Source organism: Macaca fascicularis, chromosome 1, assembly GCF_037993035.2.
Source record: "Macaca fascicularis isolate 582-1 chromosome 1, T2T-MFA8v1.1".
Taxonomy (NCBI): Eukaryota; Metazoa; Chordata; class Mammalia; order Primates; family Cercopithecidae; genus Macaca; species Macaca fascicularis.
Window position 1 is genome coordinate 86,078,276 of NC_088375.1, and position 19,808 is coordinate 86,098,083.

Sequence of the window (19,808 nt, forward strand, 5' to 3'; positions counted from 1 at the left end):
TATTCATCCTTTCTTGCCTAGTCTAGAGCTTGTCTGTAGATCTGTTGGGCCCCAGTTCCCCTTACCAAGCATATGCTTGGTGGCTTTTCTGTGGCTTTCTATTTGCTCTCATTGTAGTGGTCTCTGTCCTCGAGGTCTGCAGGAGGAGTTAATTTTCTTCGCTTGTGCTGGGTGTCTGGTGTGTCCGCCACTGTTCTGAGTGCTGAGGGTACTGGAGGTGGCTCTGTTCTTCCCCAGCTCAGCACTGAAGGGTGATATCATCCACCTCTGGTCTCGCTTCTGAGATGTGACACAAAGTCACAGGCTAGGGAGCTCCACTCTGAGGGGTTGGGTGGGGCAGGACCATCCTCCATGGGATTCAGCATCCGTGTAATAATACTTGAAACCCTCTAGCTTCAGTTCTGTTGGAATTCATGGCCCTGTTTCTCCTCAGCCATTGGAAGAAGGACACGACAAGGTCACCTCCTCAATTGGCTCCCCAGGGGTGGTGGGCGACAGGTGTCCAGATGCCACCCCTCCCAACTCTGTGGCATGGGTGGGCTTAGGGCTGCGCTCATTGGGCACGTTTAGTTCAGTTCATGAGGTTACACTCTTTTCCTTGTCGGGCTGCTGTTGGCTGTTGACCTCTCTCTCTGTGGTTTGCCCTCTCTGGTCACTCCTCTGGGGAGAGGGCAGCCTACAGGTCAGGGGCCACCTCTCGCTGGAAGCCTCCGTGTGTTCCTGCTTCTCTGGTCATTCCCTGCCCATCATTCCTCTATGGGTTTTTTCTGACTGTAAGATTTTTTATTTCAACTCTGATACTTGCTAATATATCATCCTGAGCCATTGCTTCCTTAAAGCCCCCTATTCTTGTTTCCTGGATGTAGTGCCTTCTTTCAGATGAAGCTATAGTTTTTTGGTTGTTGTCTTTTAATGGGAGTTGCTTTTTATAGCAGTTTTAGGTTCTCAACAAAACAGCAGAATGTGCAAAGATTTCCCATATTACCCCACAACTTCCCCTATCATCAACATCCCCCACCAAAGTGCTGTTTTCGCCACAATTGATGAACCTCTGTTGATGTACCATCATCACTTGGAGTGCATAGTTTTCATGAGGGTCACTCTTGGCTTGGTGCGTTCATAAGTTAGGCAAATGTATGATGACACATGTCCACCATTGTAGCATCACATACAGTAGTGTCACTGCCCTGAAATCCTCTGTGCCCTGCCCATCCATCCATCTCCCATAACTCCTGGCCACCACTGATGTTTTTAGTGTCTCCATAGTTTCACGCTTTCCAGAATGTCCTGTAGTTGGACTCATGCATCTGTAGCCTCTTCACATTGGCGTCCTTCACTTAGTGATAATGCGTTTAGATTCCTCCATGTTTTTTCATAGCTTGACAGCTAATTTTTTTTTTGTTTTGTTTTTTTAAGATGGACTCTCGCTCTGTCGCCCAGGCTGGAGTGCAGTGGCCGGATCTCAGCTCACTGCAAGCTCCGCTTCCTAGGTTTACGCCATTCTCCTGCCTCAGCCTCCCGAGTAGCTGGGACTACAGGTGCCCACCACCACGCCCGGCTAGTTTTTTGTATTTTTTTTTATTAGAAACGGGGTTTCACTGTGTTAGCCAGGATGGTCTCAATCTCCTGACCTTGTGATCTGCCTGTCTCGGCCTCCCAAAGTGTTGGGATTACAGGCTTGAGCCACCGCGCCAGCATTTTTTTTAGATGGAGCCTTGCTTTGTCGCCCAGGCTGGAGTGCAGTGGTACAGTTGTAGCTCACTGTACCTTCAAACTTCTGGGCTGAAGTGATCCTCCCACCTCAGCCTCCCAAGTAGCCAGGACTACAGGTAGTTGAGATCTCACTATGTTGCTCGGGCTGGTCTTGAACTCCTGGGCTCAGGCGAGTCTCCTGCCTCAGCTTTGCAAAGTATTGGGATTGCAGGCATGAGCCACCATGCCTGGCCTCCTTGGGGTCCTTTTCTGTCAGTTGGTTTTGATCTCTCTTCATGTAGGCGGCAGAGACAGGCTGTAGGGTCACGTCGCAGGTAGGATTGTGGTCCAGTGGCCGTGCTGTGATCTGGCCGGGGCAAGGATGTGGACTCAGTGCAGGGCTCAGCAGGCCCAAGAGTGTCAGGGCTGTGGCCTTGTGTCTGTCCAGCACTGAGGGGCAGGAGAGACTTGTCAGGCCTCTGGTGGCCTGGGAAGGAGGAAGGAGAGAGAAGGGAAGGAGTCAGGCCGGGCCCCAGGGCAGTGTTTTCCTGAACATGACCGGAAACCCTTGGGTCTGATGGCTAGGGGACCCTTTCTCTCAGTTGGCTGGGCCAGAGCCACCCCTGACCTCCCTCCACTTCCTGCACCCTTACTCCCACCGGGGCTTCTGGGCTCAGTGAACAAAAGCACAGGACACCCAGGTCCATCTCAGACGAGCAACGGATGATTTGTACGTACATCTTGTGCGGTATTTGGGGTACACTAAAAAAGTCATTGGTCGTTGATGTGAAATTCTGATTTAACCAGGTGCCCTGTATTTTCTCTGGCAACCCTGTCCCCTGCGCCCCTCGGCGGTATCTGGAAATATTTTTGGTTGTCATGATGGGATGTGGTACAGGCAAGGGGTGCTGCTCAGCATCTGGACAGCCCCCACCATGGATAACGATGAGGCTGAGAAAGCTCCCCAGGCCAGGGCTCTCCTTTGCAGCTAGTCTCCTGGCAGTCTTCAGGTGTGGCAGGGGTTGGGGTGGGCCTGGGGGTCATGTCCCAGCTCAGTTGGTCCTGAGAAGCTGCTTGGTAGACAGTCACCGGCACAGAGGGCTGGAAAGTGCCCTTGACCCCAGAACCTGGGTCCTGTGAGGACATCCACCCTGTGGGAGGCCAGGGAGTGCTCAGCAGATGGGGGCAGCAGGGGATTTCAGCATGGGTGGGGGTTCCAGCCAAGGCGGGCAACTGAGCCAGCCCCACCTCAGAGTGCAGGGGCCCTCAGCTTAATCTTCTCTGGGCTCCACTCTCGACTGATGGACCCATGGGGCACCCTGGCCCCACCCTGCCTGTCCTGCCCCAGCTCCTGCCCTTGCCCTGTAGGACTCTGCGGCCTCCCCTGTGCCTGTGTGCCCAGCTTACTAGACCCTGGACCTGCGATCCCTCAGCTCCACTCTAGTCCCCTTACTTTGTCCCTCTACTCTGCCTGGCGCTGCTCAGCTCCTCCCTGCCTGTCCAGTGCCCAGCACCCTGTGCCCATGACCTCACATCTGTCCCTCCGCCCGGGTCCCCTGCTCACCTGTGTTTTAGTCCATCTTTGTCTGCTGACCCTAATGTAGACTTTAAAAATACAAATACGCATGCATGTGGTTAAAAACTTGCTGATGTCAGATGGCTGGGATGAAAGGACTGCCTGCTGCCTTCCCTCTTGTAGTGCTCGGACACCTCTGCAGGGGAAGTTCCTTGTTTTTTTTTTTTTTTTTTTTTTCCCACTTCTTATTTTGAAATAATTATAGATTTGCAGGAAGTTGCAAAAAAAAAAAAACCTGTGGGAGGAGATCGCATAGACCCCTCCCCAGTTCCCCTGATTGCACACACAGGGCACATCTGGGGTCTCTGGATTTGCGTGTCTTACTTTGTGCGTGTGTGCATACATGTGTATAACTGCGATTTTCTAACGTGCGAATACCTGTGGCCATGATCAGGCCCATGCGGCTTCCTACTCCTGCCCCTGAATGGGCACCCCCAACACCCCGAAACCTGTTCTCCAGCTGTAAAATTGTGTCATTTCAGGAGTGTCATAGATGGATGCACCGGCCTGTTATTTTTTGGCCTTACCCTTTTCCCTCACCATAGTGCCCTCAGATCCACCCACTTCTGTCCATCTCCGGCTCCCTGTACTTGCTGAGAAGTCCCCTGTCGTGTGGTGGCACCTTGATTCTCCCCTTTTGGCCATTACTAGTAGAGCTGGCTGCTGTGAGCTTTCGCTTTAGCAGGTTTTGTGTGAACTGCAGTGTTCATTTCTCAGTGATCCATGCCCGGAAGTGAGAGAGCCAGGTCACGGGGTAGTTGCTTGTTTGATATTGTGAGGACTTGCACCCTGTCTTCCAGAGGGACGCCCGTTTTGCCTCCACACCAGCAGCATGCCAGTGACCTGGTTTCTCCTCGTGCTGGCCAGCGTTTGGGTTTGCCACTGCGTCTGTCTGGGACACATTGCCTGTGTTTCCCTGGTGGCGTGGTGACCTTTTTGCACTACACCTGCGGCTGCCCCTCTGTGCTGTCCTTGCTGTTCCTCCCATCATCTTAGCCCCACATGTGTAAATGACGTATGTTCCCCTCCCTTGCCAGTGTTGTTTTTGATGTCCTGTGACCACTGTCTTGGAGGGCGGGCCAGCTCCACTGGCTGTCACAGCTGGCTATGCCCACCCTCCCTGCATCAGGGTCCTCAGTGAGACCTGTGCCCACTGGTTCTGGGTGAACATTCTCTGTGGCTGCTGGCATGTGGGCATGATCACAGGGTAGAGTGAGACTGCAGAGATGAGGGCAGCAGGCCCCCACTTGGCACCTGAAGCTCTGGGTGGCTGGCAAGGACTGAGCCCTCTTCTGGCTGGAAGGGGCTGGGCCACCAGCTTGTGGGCTCCTCTCTGGCAGGCCCTCTGGGGGTCTTATTACCTCCCTGTCTCAGCTCTCACCGGTCTGTGAAGCCTTGTGCAGTCCACACCTGCAATCAACCCTAGCCATGGAGGTGGCTGCACCCGAGGTATCTCCACTTAGTGCCCCCCACCTGACATGCCCCACACTGCCCGGGCCTCCCCTCTCCCCACCATCCATCTGGTCAGGGGTCATTCGTGTGGTGCCTGCCCAAATCCTCTGAGGAGGGCTGCCTGGAGTGCAGGTCAGAATGGCTCTGGGGTTGGGTTCTGAGACTTGACTTGGGGAGGCAGGTGGTGGACATAGGTAGAGTGGTCCTCAGGCATATTGTACCTCCCTGACCTCCTCCTGGGCTCCTTGCTCCTCCCTCCTGCCCACCTTAGGACCCTCGGGCTCCTCGATGGCTTCCCTGGGCTGGAACAGGCAGGTCTGGTTCTCAGTGGCTGTGCATACCGTTCCTCTGTGGGGCCCTGCCCGTCCCTGCTCCCGCATCCAGTGGACTGTTGTCATTTCTTCCCTAGGCTTTGGGACTACTCCAGACGATGCCCTTGGGCAGGCTATTGTAGTTCTGCCAGTCCCTGGGCAAACAGGGTCTGTCTGCGCTAGCCCCTGTGAGCTTGTCTCTGCCTGCTTAGAGGAGAGCTCTGGAGGCGCAGCTCCGCGTGGCTGTGGGCAGGGCTCTCCATGTGCTGGTCCAGGTGTGCCCTGCCTGGCCTGATGTGCGTTGTCTGCACGTATCCTGGCATTGCTGTGGGCATGGCACTCTGCGCTGTTCTCCATGGTGCTCACATCTAGCTGTGGCTATGGCTATGGGCGTGGCTCGCTGTGGCGTGGCTCCCTGCTTGTGGTGACCCAGGCGCTTGCCTTGAAGGTGCAGTCCCTTGTGGCTGAGGGCAGGGCTCCTTACGTTGGTCCACGGTGTACTCCTCTGCCTGGGTAAGGCTAGCTCCGTCATGCAGCCCTTTCTGGCCCACGCACTTGGTGAGCTGGCATGCACCCCTGCCTCTCTCCCTGCAGGCTCCAGGAACACTCGGAGGAGGTGTCTGGCTTTCTCCTGGAGTGTGACAGCTCCGTGCAGGGCGCACTGCAGAAGCACCTCGCGCTATACAGGATCCGGCGGAAGGTCACGGTGGAGCCGCACCCGGAGCTGCGAGTGTGGGCAGTGTTGCCCAGTTCCCCTGAGGCCTACGGGAATGCACCGTTGCAGGAGAGTGCAGGGGCTGCTGCCATCCTCATCCGCGACCCGCGAACAGCACGCATGGGGTGGCGGCTCCTCACCCAGGACGAAGGCCCAGCCCTGGTGTCGGGGGGCCGGCTCGGGGACCTGTGGGATTATCACCAGCACCGATACCTGCAAGGTATGGGCAGGGTGGGCGCGCAGGACTGGATTGCATGGGTAGGGCTAGACGATGTTCAGTTCTTGCTGGTTTCCCTCCTCCGATCCCTGCAGGCGTTCCTGAGGGGGTCAGAGACTTGCCTCCTGGGGTGGCCTTGCCGCTGGAGTCCAACCTGGCCTTCATGAACGGCGTGAGCTTCACCAAAGGCTGCTACATCGGCCAGGAGCTGACAGCCCGCACCCACCACATGGGCGTCATCCGCAAGCGCCTCTTCCCTGTCAGGTTCTTGGACCCCCTTCCTGCCAGTGGCATCACCCCCGGTGCCACGGTGCTGACTGCGTCAGGACAGACTGTGGGCAAGTTCAGGGCCGGCCAGGGCAACGTGGGGCTGGCCCTGCTGTGGTCAGAGAAGATCAAGGGTCCTCTGCACATCAGAGCCTCTGAGGGTGCTCAGGTGGCCTTAGCCGCATCTGTGCCAGACTGGTGGCCTACAGTTTCCAAGTAGCCCGAAGCCTTGGCTGGTGCAGGCTGATGGGGAGGCTGGGGCCTGGGGCCTCTGTCCTCTGTCGGGGGTCTTCCCATTCCATCTGTCTGCTGTGCCTACTGGGTGGGAGCCCTGGTTCCCATCTGGGAAAGTCCTCCTTGTAGGTGCCCTGCCTGGCCCCGCCCATGCTCAAGGGCCCCAGGCACGTGGGTTGTTTTCTCACTGGGCTTCCTGTGACCCCAGAGGAGCCCACTGTGTGAGTGCTGAGCTCCAGGTGGCGCCGGGCCCCAATTGTGGCTCCACACAGGGTTGTCTGGGAGGATGGGACAGTGTCTCTGGCCAGCACTGGCAGCTTCTGTGCCTTGCACCCCACTCTGCCCAGCATGAGCCTCATGGGGGGTTGGTCCCTGTGCCTGGAAGCTGGGCGGTGTCCAGGGTCTGCAGGCTGGGGCTCCGGCTTTGGGAGTTGTTTCACTGTGCTTGTTTCCAGCATGTCTCAGGGTGGGGTTGTGCGTGGTTTAGAGGGGTCTGGGGCATTGGATCAGGTGGCATGTGGGTTTCTGTGCATGGAGGAGCACACAGGGCTGAGCCACCAGGTATCCCATGCTGGAGGCTTGTGGAAGGCTGTGCCCATTGTCCATGTTTCCCCACCTCTGTTCCTCCTCAGAGCCCTCCAGGAGCATGGGGTAGGGCCAGCTCAGGGCTCAAGAGCCAGCAGGGCAGAGTTCTGCATGTGTGTGCTGGGTTTCGGCACTGCCTGTGTTTGCAGTGAGAGTGACTTGCTGTCAGTCGTGGGGTGCAGCCTCCTGTTCACCCACTGGCTTCCCCCTTCCCACTGAAGTGTGAGCTCCATGTTTCAGGGCATTTATTAAAGAGTGAGCCACAAGCAGCCCCTTGGGAGCTCTGGTTTCATTTGGGGGAGAGGGAGGCGGGGGCTTAGTTTCTGGGATCTGGCTGACGACCCTGGCAACAGCTGTCCCTTGAGAATGCCTAGACCTACCAGATGAAGCACTTGGCATGGCTGCAGGCCAGCAGGGGAGGCCTCAGAGGCCCAGGCTGGGCATGTGGGTGCCGAGTCTGCAAAGGACAGCCCCATGGCTGTGAGCTGTTGGCTGCAGGGCACAGGGCCTGGGGGGCAGGCATTTGGGCCACCAAGCTGGACCTTAGGGTGGTCACGGAGGGCCAAGCAGGCAAGGAGCCTGTGCAGCCATCCTGGGGGGCCACAGGTGCTCTCTAGAAACCTTCAGCCATGGCAGTTTCAGGGCCAGGGGTCTAAAGGCAGCTCTGAGCTGCTGTGTAGTTTGCCATCACCACGGAGAAGGGTGTAGAGTGGATGCACGGGAGGAAGTGGCTGCAGCTGGAGGGAAGAGGAGGGCTGTCCAGTCCCACCTGCTGCGGTAAGCTCTCCTGTGGGCAAGGAAACAACTAGGTGGCCCTGACCCCTGGGGTCCTGAGAGCCGGTGGCCTTCAGCCCCTCTTGGACAGGTCATGCTCTGGAAGTCCCCAGTGCAGGATGGATTCCAGACCAGCATCCCTGCAACCTTTCCAGCCCCACCAGCTGCTGCTTTAAACTGTCATGGAGACATTTGATCAGCTTCCCGGCCAGTTTTCTCTCCAGCTCAGCCAGGAGTGGATGCCTGTGGCCCGTGTCACCAAGAGCTGGTGTCTCCTGCATGAGGGGCATGCACCCCTGGAATGAGGGTCTGTGCCTCGAGCTCAAAGTGCCCTGGCTCCCTCATCTGCCTGAGGTTGCCTGGCATTCCCAGCAGGACCTCCTTGAGTGCTGCAGCATCTGGGAGCATCCTAGCCTGTCCTGTGGGTGTGGCTGGGTGGTGAGCCAGGAAGGAAGCACGCCACTCCAGAGTGAGGTGCTGCCTGAGCCATCCTGCGCCCCCTCAGTGTCTTCAGGTCTCTGCAGGTGTCAGGATCTCAAAATACTTGGTTCATATCAAACACATTCCGTGTTCTTCTGTGTCCTTTTTTTTTTTTTTTTTTTGAGATGGAGTCTTGCTCTGTTGCCCAGGCTGGAGTGCAGTGGCACAATCTCGGCTCACTGCAAGCTCCGCCTCCCAGGTTCCAGTGATTTTCCTGCCTCAGCCTCCTGGGTAGCTGGGACTACAGGCACATGCCCCATGCCTGGCTAATTTTTGTATTTTTAGTAGCGACAGGGTTTCACCATGTTGGCCAGGATGGTCTCGATTACAGGCATGAGCCACTGTGCCCAGCCTTTTCTCTGTCTTTAAAAAGGAAAGTATCAGTCAACAAAAGAGCCCCTCTGTCATACAAACCAAATCAGTTTTCACCAAAATGTCCTTAGTCCTCTCAGAAAGGCCTGGCCTTTAGGACCTTGGAAGCAGGCCTAAAGCCTAAAGCGCCTCAGCAGGGTCAGAGCTTTGCGTTCAGGAGCACTGGGGTCTGCTGAGAGCTGGTGCGTCCGCTCCAAAACTGCACACTGCTCTTCTGTCTGCTTTAGTTTATGTTGTAAAAACATAGGAAGTTAGCGTGTGTGCGTGTGTGTGTGTGTGTGTGAATTCAAGGCATAAGGTACAGTTGTGTTATGTGGGTATAGTGCATGGTGGTGCAATCTGGGCTTCTTACCTTCACCTGTCCTGCCACCCCTCATTAGAGTCCCTCATGTCCGCCTTCTACCTTCCACTTTCTGAGCTCACATTGCCTGTTGGGCAGCTCCTGCTTATGAGTCAGGACGTGTGGTGTTTGACTCTCTGTTTCTGAGTTGTTTTACTTAACACAGTGTATAGTGCATCTTTAAGAAAGCATGCTTATATTTTCCTCTCAAAGCCAGGTAAGGTTGGGTATGGTGGCTCATGCCTGTGATCTTTGGGAGGCTGAGGCAGGAGGATTGCTTGAGCCCAGGAGTTTGAGAGCAGCCTGGGCAACATATCAAGACTCTGTCTCTTAAAAAAAAAAAGTTAGCCAGGCATGGTGGAGCCCAGGAGGTTGAGGCTGCAGTGAGCTGTGATTGTGCCACTGCGCTCCAGCCTGGGCAACAGAGCAAGACCCTGTCTTAAAACAAAGAAAAAATAAAAAAGAAGAGAAGTTGCAGTTGGTAGTATTTCCAGAGCCCAGCAGACAGTGTAGAAACTGTGAGAAACCCACCTCCAAATCAGGCCTTTGATAGAAAACATCCTAAGAAGTATACATTCATTGTAAAATCATCATCATCATCATCTTCTAATCCCCAAGGAGACAAGCTCCCTGTTCTGTGTTCTTGTATGAGACAGTCAGTCAAGTGCAGCCTGAGAGGAGAGGCAGGAGCCCAGGAGAGCTTCTGCCAGACCTTTCCTGGCGCTTCCCCAGGAAAGGCAAGGTAGGGCAGGTGTGTGGCCGGCGAGCTGGAGTGATTTCCATGGGCTCCAAGCTGTAGGAGTGGTCCTTGGCTGCCTGAGTGCTCTGGCTAGATAGAGGTGGGCTCTGGACTGATGAGGTTGCATCACAGAGGCGTGCACCCAGCTGGGCCCTTATCTGTAAGGATTGGCTGGTCTGGGAGGGGCAGTCTCCCAGCCAGAAGGTGGAATTTTTTTTTTTTTTTTTAAATGAGACTGCCGTAAAACAGAGGAAGTTTTTTTGTTTTTTTGTTTTGTTTTGTTTTTAAGATATCAAAACATGCTAAGGTACAGGAAAGAAATTGTAAGCGCACACACACACACACAGTACCATAAACAAGGCCCAGCAGAAAGACATACAGAAGCACACACACCAATATTCTGATCCTAGAGTAAGCAGACACATCACATGGAATGAGGATGTTTAATATATTTAAATAAAACAATTTATGCACAGGAAGCAAGAGACTATAAAATGACCAAGCAGATTAAAAAGAGAACTTGTTGAAATAAAAATAGAATATTCTAAAAAATAATCCATGGTGTGTTTCCTGAAGAGTTGGGAACTGTTTGAAGAAATGACCCCAAAGTGCAGCTGGAAAATATAAGATGGGGTAAGAGACAAGAAGACGGAGAATTTAGTATGGCATCCGCAATTTACGAGTAATTCCAGAAGGAGGGGAAAGAGAATATGGGGTGGAGGCAAGTATTCAGAGAAATACGGCTGAGAACTTTCCCAAACCGATAGGAGCCCCTGCTCCTTAGGTTCAGGAATCCAGTGGCTCCCAAGCAGCATAGTTAAGAAGCTCTACCAAATAGTCATGTCTTGGTGAAAGTACAGAACCTCATGACAAAGAGATCTTGAAAGAAGGCAGAAAAGAAAGAGATTATCTGGAAAGAAGAAAATAAGTGGTTTATTAAAAGCAACATTGGAAGCCAGAAAGAAAGTAAATAATATCTTCAAAGTCCTGGGAGAAAATAGTGATAGCCTAGAATTGTGTACCCAGAAAAATTCATCTTTCAAGAATGAGGGGCCAGGCACAGTGGCTCATGTCTGTATTCCCAGCACTTTGGGAGGCTGAGGCAGGTGGATCACCTGAGGTCTGGAGTTCAAGACCAGCCTGACCAACATGGTGAAACCCTGTCTCTACTAAAAATACAAAAATTAGCTGGGCATGGTGGCATATGCCTGTAATCCCAGCTACTCGGGAGGCTGAGGCAGGAGAATCACTTGAACCCAGGAGGCAGAGGTTGCAGTGAGCCAAGATTGTGCCATTGCACTCCAGTCTGGGCAATAGAATGAGACTCTGTCTCAAAAAAGAAAAAAAAAAACTAAAGGCATTTTCATACCAGGAAACGGTCCTCACTCCTGAGTTTGCTGCCAGCAGAGCCTAAAGCGTCTAAGGCATGTCTGGGCTTCTGGCAAGGGATCCTGTGGGGAAGCTGGTGATGGAAGAAGGAATGAATAGGCAGGAGGGTCGATTTGTGGGCATGTCTAAAACACCACATCTAGAAGCTTCTACTTAGAATGCCTACTTTTGGAGTTTATAAAAAAGATGCCACATGTGAGTTGGGAGAGAGGTGCGCAAACCTACAGTGTTCTATAGTCCTCCTCCTGGTTGGAAGGAGGGCATGGACACTGACTTTAGCATCTGTTACTAGGCTTATCAAAGTTTTCAGATAATCTCTAAAAGAATGGAAATGTATCTTCCAAACTATAGAGGGAAGACCATGGAATTTAAAAGCCAGTCCTTCAAGGAGAAACAAACAAACTCACAATTGTTGTTGGGAGGTGTTTTTTTGTTTTTTTGTTTTTTTTTTTGAGACAGGGTCTCACTCTTGCCCAGGCTGAAGTGGAGTGGCATAAACACACTACAAGCTCACTACAGCCTCAACCTCCTGGGCTCAGGTGATCCTCCTGCCTTAGCCTCGTGAGTAGCAGGAACTACAGGTGTGAGTCATCACACTCGACTAATTTTTTCTTTTCTTTTTTTAACTTTTTGTAGAAATGGGGATCTCACTATATTGCCCAGGCTGGTCTTGAATTTCTGGGCTCAGGTGATCTTCCCACCTCCACCTCCCGAGTAGCTGGGACCACAGGGGCATGCTAATTTTTAAAATTTTTTGTTTTTAAATGCTAGTCTTCAACTCCTATCCGCAAGTAGCTGGGATTGGGGCGTGAGGCACTGTGCCAACTTCATGTTGAAATTGAATTGCCATTCTAACAGTGTTAAGAGATAAGGCCTGATTGGGCTGTGAGGGCTCCACTCTTAAGGGTGGAGTTAATGTTATGAAAAGGTGAGTTTAGCCCGCTTGTGTCTCTCTTGCCCTCCAGTGTTCAAAGCACCATCTTGGAGGCAGAATTCCCAAGTCTGCCAGTTCCTGAACCTTGGACTTTCCGATCTCCAGAACTGGGAGCCAATAAACTTCTGTTCCTTATAAATGAGTCAGCCTCAGGTATTCTCTTGTAGCAGCACAAATGGAGGCAGACACTTCCTTTACCAATCCTATGGGAGGCCCACTCCTGTGAGCTGCCTCCAGCTCCCCAGGCCACAGACTCCATCCGGGCTCACCTGGAGCTGTCCCTGTCTCATCTGGAAGCTCTCCCACTCCTCTGCCAGCCTGGGCATCTCCACCCAATATGAGTGATGGCGGCTGATTCCCTTGCTTTAGCAATCTGGGAATAAGGAGTGTTTGCCTGTTCTCATTCAGGGGTCTCTGCATCTCCATACTTGCACAGATTGTGTGTACATACATTTTCCAGTCTTTCTGGTAAACCCCTGGGGTGGAGCTCTGGGCCACAGGGCAGGAAAGCTCAGTGTTGCTAGGAACTGCCAGACATTTTCCCAGAGTGAGTGCAGCATTTACATTCCCATCAGAAGTGTGCCAGGTTCCTGTCGTCCTGCATCCTTGACAGCACTTGGTGCTGTCGGTCTTCTTAGTTTCCATTTAGAGATTTAGTGTTTAAGTTTTGAACATCTTGGGTAAACGCCTTGATTTGGGAAAAGTGAGGAGAAGGGTCTGTCTGGCTATGGGCTGTGGAGACCCAGGGCAGTGCTCCATGTGGGGCAGGGAGCCCAAGCTAGGACTGTGACTGGGCTGTGGGCACCTGGCCATCTCCAGTGTCCCCGTCTTTCATTTCCCTGGCAGTGATGCTAGCTTAGTTTGTGCACACTGGCATTTGTGGGAGAAATGAAGGATTACTTAATACATTTTGTTTTATGTCAGACTCTCTCACAGTGAGAAGTTCTCAGGGACAATAATAGCAGGGGGTCCTGCTGAAGAAAAACTGGGAGATGGCTGAGCTCTGGTCCATCTTTCATTGATTCATTTATTTCTTCATTCAACCGTGTATTGAATGCTTATAGCCAATGAAAAGAAAATACAAGGTATATTTTATTGCTACGGGCTCTGTGGTGAAAAATAAAGCAGGAAAACTGGACGGGATGTGTGTGGTGGGGACAGGGTGTGTGTGGTGGGGACTGTGTGTGGTAGGGACGGATGTGTGTGGTGGGGACAGGGTGTGGTGGGGACGGGGTGTGTGTGGTGGGGACTGTGTGTGGTGGGGACAGGGTGAGTGTGGTGGGGACGGGGCGTGTGTGGTGGGGACGGGGTGAGTGTGGTGGGGACGGGGTGTGTGGTGGGGACGGGGTGTGGTGGGGATGGGTTGTGTATGGTGGGGATGGGGTGTGTATGGGGGACGGGGTGTGTGTGTGTGGGGGACAGGGTGTGTGGTGGGGACAGGGTGTGTGGTGGGTGGAGTGTTTGAGGTGAAGACAGGGATGGGGTATGTGAGGGCACTGGAGGTATGGATAGCGGTTGGATGCCCAGCTGGGGGTAGGCAGTCTGGAGGGTCCTGGATTTGGGAGCTCAGATGTGTGGGCCACACAGACATGCTGGAGAAGGGCATTTGGGGAAAACGGCTGCAAGGGGTGGACACCTGCCCTCTGGCCTCACCAGCTGTGGACAGGTGTGTGCTGATTGTGTTTCTGGTCTTTTCAGGAGCTCGTGCTGGGCTGCAGATATTGTTGTTTTTTAATTGAAACTTTATTGCCCACTGGACATGGTGGCTCATGCCCCCTAATCCCCACCTAACCCTAATCCTAATCACAGCACTTTGGGAGACTGTGGTGGGAGGATCACTTAAGCCCAGGAGGTCAAGACTGGAGTGCTCTACAATCGCACCACTGCATTCCAGTGGGGGACCCTGTCTCAAAAAAAAGAAACTTTTGTTGCCGTAATAGTTGTTGTAAGAAAGAGTACAGAGCGATCCCTTGTTCCCTCTGCCCAACTTTTCCTAACAGTGAGTCTTTGCAGAACACCACAGTCTCACACAAGGACATGGACTTCGATGCCATCCGATGGCCTTACTCAGCCTCTGCCCATCTCACTTCGTATCCCCAGGAAGATCCCTGTGTGGCCCTTCCACACCCATGGCTCTGACGCCATCTTATCCCTAATCCCTGGCAACCGTAGCCCATCTTCCATTTCTAGAATTTTGTCATCTCAGAAATGTCATATCCAGCTGTCCATGGTGGCTCACGCTTGTAATTCTAGCACTTTGGGAGGCCGAGGTGGGCAGATCACTTGAGGTCAGGAGTTCAAGACCAGCCTGGACAACACGGTGAAACTCCGTCTCTACTAAATATACAAAAATTAGCTGGGCGTGGTGGCACACGCCTGTAATCCCAGCTACTCAGGAGGCTGAGGCAGGAGAATTGCTTGAACCTGGGAGACAGGGTTTGCAGTGAGCCAAGATCGTGCCACTGCACTCCAGCCTAGGTGACAGAGTGAGACTCTGTCTCCAAAAAAAAAAAAAAAAAGAAAAGAAACGTCATATCCATGGGGTCATTCAGGTGCCGCCTCTGGCACAAGGACATATCCTGGAGCTCTCTTCCAGCTGTTGTGTAGTTCGTTCCTTTTTATTTCTGAGTTGTTTTTCCTAGGGTGTGAGCCCCGTCTGTTTTCCCATCTGCCCATTTGTTTTGGGCTGAATCATGTCCCCCTAACAGTATCATAGGCTGAAGCCATCATCCCCAGGGACTCGGAATGTGACTGTAGACACAATGTTCACAAACATGATTAAGTTAAAATAAGGTCACATGGGGGGGGCCCTAGTTTAATCTGACGGTATCCTGATAAAAAGAAGAAATCTGGACACACAAAAAGACCCCTGGGGTGCACACAGGGAGGAAAGGCCATGTGAGGGCACGGGGAGAAGGCAGGGGCTGCCAGCTGTGGAGAGAAGGCCTTGGAGGAACCAGTCCTGCCCCCTTGATCTCGGACTCCTGCCTCCAGGACTGGGAAAATCAGTGTGTGCTGGTGGCCCAAGCCAGTCGAGGCAGCATTGAAAGACACATGGGTTGTTTGCAATTGTTGCTGTTACACCTAAAACTGCCACAAATATTCATGGTCAATTTACTGTGTGAATGTGTGTTTTCATTTCTCTGGGCCTGGAAGTGTGATTGCCGGGCCATACAGTAACTGCCTGTTTTGTTTGGTAAAAAACTGCTCAGCTGCTTTCCAGAGTGTCAGTCCTGTTTCACCTTCCACCAGCAGTGTGAGTGACCTGGTTTCTCTACGTCCTCCCCAGCACATGGGGTGGTCACTGCTTTTTGTTCTCCTCATTCTGATCTAACTGTGGTGACCTCATGCTGTGATTTCAGTTTGTATTGCCTTGATGGCCAGTGTCGTCGAACACCTTTACATGTGCTTACTTGCCATCTGTACGTCCTCTTTGGTGAAATTTTTTTTCCCCGTTCTCTCTTTTTTTTTTCTTTTTCTTTCTTTTCTTTTCTTTCTTTTTTTTTTTTTTTTTTTTGAGATGGAGTCTTGTTCTGTCGCCCAGGCTGGAGTGCAGTGGCACAATCTCAGCTCACTACAACCTCCACCTCCCAGGATCAAGTGATTCTCCTGCCTCAGCCTCCCAAGTAGCTGGAACTACAGGCGCCTGCCACCACACCTGGCTAATTTTGTATTTTTAGTAGAGACTGGGTTTTGCCATGTTGGCCAGGCTGATCTCGAACTGCTAACCTCAGGTGATCCACCCACCTGGGCCTCCCAAAGTACTGGGATTATAGGCGCAAACCACTGCGCCTGGCCGTTTTTTGCCCACTTTCTAATTGGATTGTTCATTTAATTCTCGCTGTTTAGCATGTCTTTTTTATTTACTTTTTTGAGACAGGGTCTGGCTCTGTTGCCCAGGCTGTAGTGCAGTGGTGTGATCTTGGCTCACTGCAGCCTCAACCTCCTGGGCTCAAGTGATCCTCCCGAGTAGCTGGGACTACAGGTATGAGGTGCCACACCCCGCTAATTTTTGATTTTGTAGAGATGGGGTCTCACTCTGTTGCCCAGGCTGGTCTTGAACTCCTAGGCTCAGACAGTCTTCTCACTTTGGCCTCCCAAAGTGCTGGGATCACAGGAGTGAGCCCCCACACCTGGCCTCAGTAGATACTGTGATACCATATGTCAGATCCAGTCGATTCTCATTATTTGGCAGTAGTTACATCCGTGAAGTCACCAGGATTGCTGAAATAGCAAATTCTTATCCATCATTCAGCAGAGAAATACTGGCAAGGCGCCTGGGAGCCTCTGGTCACATTTAATCACCTAGTCAATGCATAGCCTTGCTTTAGGTGTGTTTTGTTTGAAGACACCTGGTTTAATACAGATTGCTGGTGCATTCATGTGCTTACGGCCTGGGGGCACTGTAACTCATGCTTATCTAACACAATCTTCAGGAGGCATGTCATGGCCCTCCTGCACCTGGGATGCCAGATGGCACTTCAGCGTTGTGCTGGGAGGTGCCTTTAAATGCGAAATCACCCACAAAAAGCACAAAGCACAAACGTGTGGAAAATGTGGCACTAAATAGACCATGAAATGATGCTTCACAATAAGCCAAAAACCACAGGCAGGGTGCAACCTTCTCCACCCGAGCTGGGAAGGAGTGTGCCGGGCCACGCAGAGTTTCTCACTGCTGCCAAAGTCCGCAGACGACTCTAAACACTCCCAGAGGATTAATTTCGGGGTTACAAGTATATTTTATTGAACAGAATGCACAAATGACAATGGGAGACGGTGTCTGGGTTGCAATATTTTCTTCCCGTCAGCAGGATGCCCTCTAGTCCTCTTCACTGCGGCTTTCACAGAGCAAACGCTGTAAACATTTTGATGAGGTCCAATTGATTAAATTTCCCCTTTATGGATCATGCTTTAGGTGTCGGCTTTAAGAACTCTTTGCCTAGGCCTAGATTCTGGCCATTTTCTTCTATTATTATTATTATTTTTTTCCTTGAGACGGAGTCTGGCTCTTGTCGCCCAGGCTAGAGTACAATGGCACGTGCTTTTGGCTCACTGCAACTTCCGCCTCCTGGGTTCAAGCGATTCTCCTGCCTCAGCCTCCCGAGTAGTTGGGATTACAGGTGCCCACCACCACGGCCCGGCTTATTTTTGTATTTTTAGTAGAGATAGGGTTTCACCATGTTGGACAGGCTAGTCTCAAACTCCTGACCTCAGGTGATCCGCCCATCTCGGCCTCCCCAAAGTGCTGGGATTATAGGCGTGAGCCAGTGCACCCAGCCTCTTCTATATTTTCTCTACAAGTTTGTAGTTTTATATTTTCTGTTTAAGCCTGTGATCCTTTTTTTTTTTCAGTTGATGCATATTTTGGGGGTACATGTGATAATTTAATACATTCATACAAGTTGTAGAGATCAAACCAGTATACTTGGGGTGTCTTCATCACCTTCACCATTTGCCTTTATGCTAGAAACATTTGAATTACTCTCTTCTAGCTATTTGGAAATGTACAATCAAATACTGTAAACTACAGTCACCCTACTGCTCTCTGAAACAGTAGGTCTTATTCTGTCAAACCAAGTATTTGTACCCATTAATCAACTTATCTTATTTCTACCTCCCCACCCTCCCTGGCTTCTGGGACCCACCAGTCCTCTCCATCTCCATGAGGTCCACTGTTTCAGCTCCCATATGAAATCGAGAACACGTGAAATTTTCTTTCTGTGCCTGGCTTATTTCACTCAACATAAAGACCTCCAGTTGCGGGCCAGGCACAGTGGCTCATGCCTGTAATCCCAGCACTTTGGGAGGCTGAGTTGTGCAGATCACGAGGTCAGGAGATGGAGACCATCCTGGCTAACATGGTGAAACCCCATCTCTACTAAAAATACAAAAAATTAGCTGGGCGTGGTGGCACATGCCTGTGGTCCCAGCTGTTTGGGAGGCTGAGGCAGGATGATCACTTGAACCTGCGAGGTGGAGGTTGCAGTAAGCCGAGATCGTGCCACTGCAGTGGCACAATCTTGGCTCACTGTACTACTCCAGCTTGGATGACAGAGTGAGACTCTGTCTCAAAAAAAAAAAAAAAAAAAAAAAAAAAAAGACCTCCAGTTCCGTTCATGTTGCTGCCGGTGATAGGATTTCCTTCTTTTTTTGTGAGTGAATAATGTAGTATACATCCACTGAGTATAAGTACCATATTTTCTTTTTGTTTGACCTGGAGGCTAACTCTGTCATCCAGGCTGGAGTACAATGGCGCGATCTCGGCTCACTGCAACCTCCATCTCCTAGGTTCAAGTAATTCTACCTGAGCCTCCCAAGTAGCTGGGATTACAGGCACCTGTCACCATGCCCAGCTAATTTTGTATTTTTAGTAAAGGTAGGGGTTCACCATGTTGGCCCTGGTGGTCTTGAACTTCTGACCTCAGGTGATCCTCCCACCTCGGCCTCCCAAAGTGCTGGGATTATATTTTCTTTATAATGTGTATGTAATAATGTGTATATGTAATAATGTGTATAAGTACCATATTTTTAGATATAAGCCATTTTCACTGCAGTGAGATACTTCAGTATAGTTTTGATGTGCATTTTTCTGATGATCAGTGATGTTGAATATTTTTCTGTAAACCTATTGATCATTTGTTTGTCTTCTTTTGAAGAATGTCTATTTGAATCTTTTGCCCATTTTAAAATCAGATTACTGTATTTTTTTTCTGTTGAGTTGTTTGAGCTTCTTATATATTCTGATGATTACTCCCTTGTCTGATGGGTAGTTTGCAAATATTTTCTCCCATTCTGTGGGTTGTCTCTTCATTTTGTTTTCTTCGCTGTGCAGAAGCTTTTTAGCTTCGTGTTTGCTTTTGGTTGCCTGTGCTTTTGAGATCTTACACAGGAAACATTTGCCCACACCAATGTCCTGCAGAGTTTCTCCAATGTTTTCTTCTAGCAGTTTCATAATTTCGGTTCTTACATTTAAGTCTTTAATCCATTTCGAGTTGATTTTTGTATATGGTCAGAGATAGGGGTCTAGTTTCATTCTTCTGCATATGGATATCCAGTTTTCCCAGCACCATTTATTAAAGAGACTGTCTTTTCCCCAGTGTATGTTCTTGACACCTTTGTCAAAGGTGAGTTGGTTGTAAGTGGTTGGATTTCTATGTGGGTTTTCTGTTCTGTTTCATTAGCCTATGTGTCTGTTTTTATGCCAGTACCATGCTGTTTTGGTTACTATAACTCTGTAGTATAGTTTGAAGTCTGGTAATGTGATGCCTCCAGTTTTGTTTTTTTTCTTAGGATAGCTTTGGCTACCCTGGGTCTTTAGCTGGGTGTTTTGTGGTTCCATATAAATTTTAAGATTTTTTTTCTATTTCTGTGCAGAATGTCATTGGTATTTTGATAGGGATTTTATCAAATCTGTAAATTGTTTGGGCTAGTACTGTCATTTTAACAATATTAATTCTTCCAATCCATCATCAGAGAATATCTTCCCATTATTTGGTGTCCCCTTCAGTTTCTTTCATCAGTGTTTTATAGTTTTCCTTGTATAGATCTTTCACTTTGGTAAAATCAATTCCTAGGTATGTTATGTTCTTTGTAGCTGTTATTATCCATGGGATTGTTTTCTTGATTTCTTTTTCAGATTGTTTGCTGTTGGCCATGCTCCATGTGGAGATAATTTTTGTATAAGATGCAAGGTTTTGGCTGAGGTTCACTTTTTCCCTTTTGTGACTGTTT

The 19,808-nt window shown here is 50.8% G+C and overlaps 1 protein-coding gene across 9 annotated transcripts in view; it reads left to right on the top strand.

Moving 5' to 3' along the window:
* Positions 1-19,808, top strand: part of IBA57 (iron-sulfur cluster assembly factor IBA57) — a 31,690-nt gene that overhangs the window by 2,686 nt on the left and 9,196 nt on the right. For 4 of the 9 annotated variants that reach the window (XM_074038352.1, XM_065532176.2, XM_074038361.1 and 1 more), the window contains 3 exons: positions 1,417-2,422; positions 5,626-5,966; positions 6,059-7,318. In XM_074038352.1, the coding sequence (XP_073894453.1) occupies positions 5,867-5,966; positions 6,059-6,450 (492 nt within the window). In that variant the 5' untranslated portion in view covers positions 1,417-2,422; positions 5,626-5,866 and the 3' untranslated portion in view covers positions 6,451-7,318. Of the gene's footprint in view, positions 1-1,416; positions 2,423-5,625; positions 5,967-6,058; positions 7,319-19,808 lie in introns of those variants that run through there. The other 5 variants (XM_045398276.3, XM_045398280.3, XM_074038364.1 and 2 more) reach the window with 2 other exon arrangements.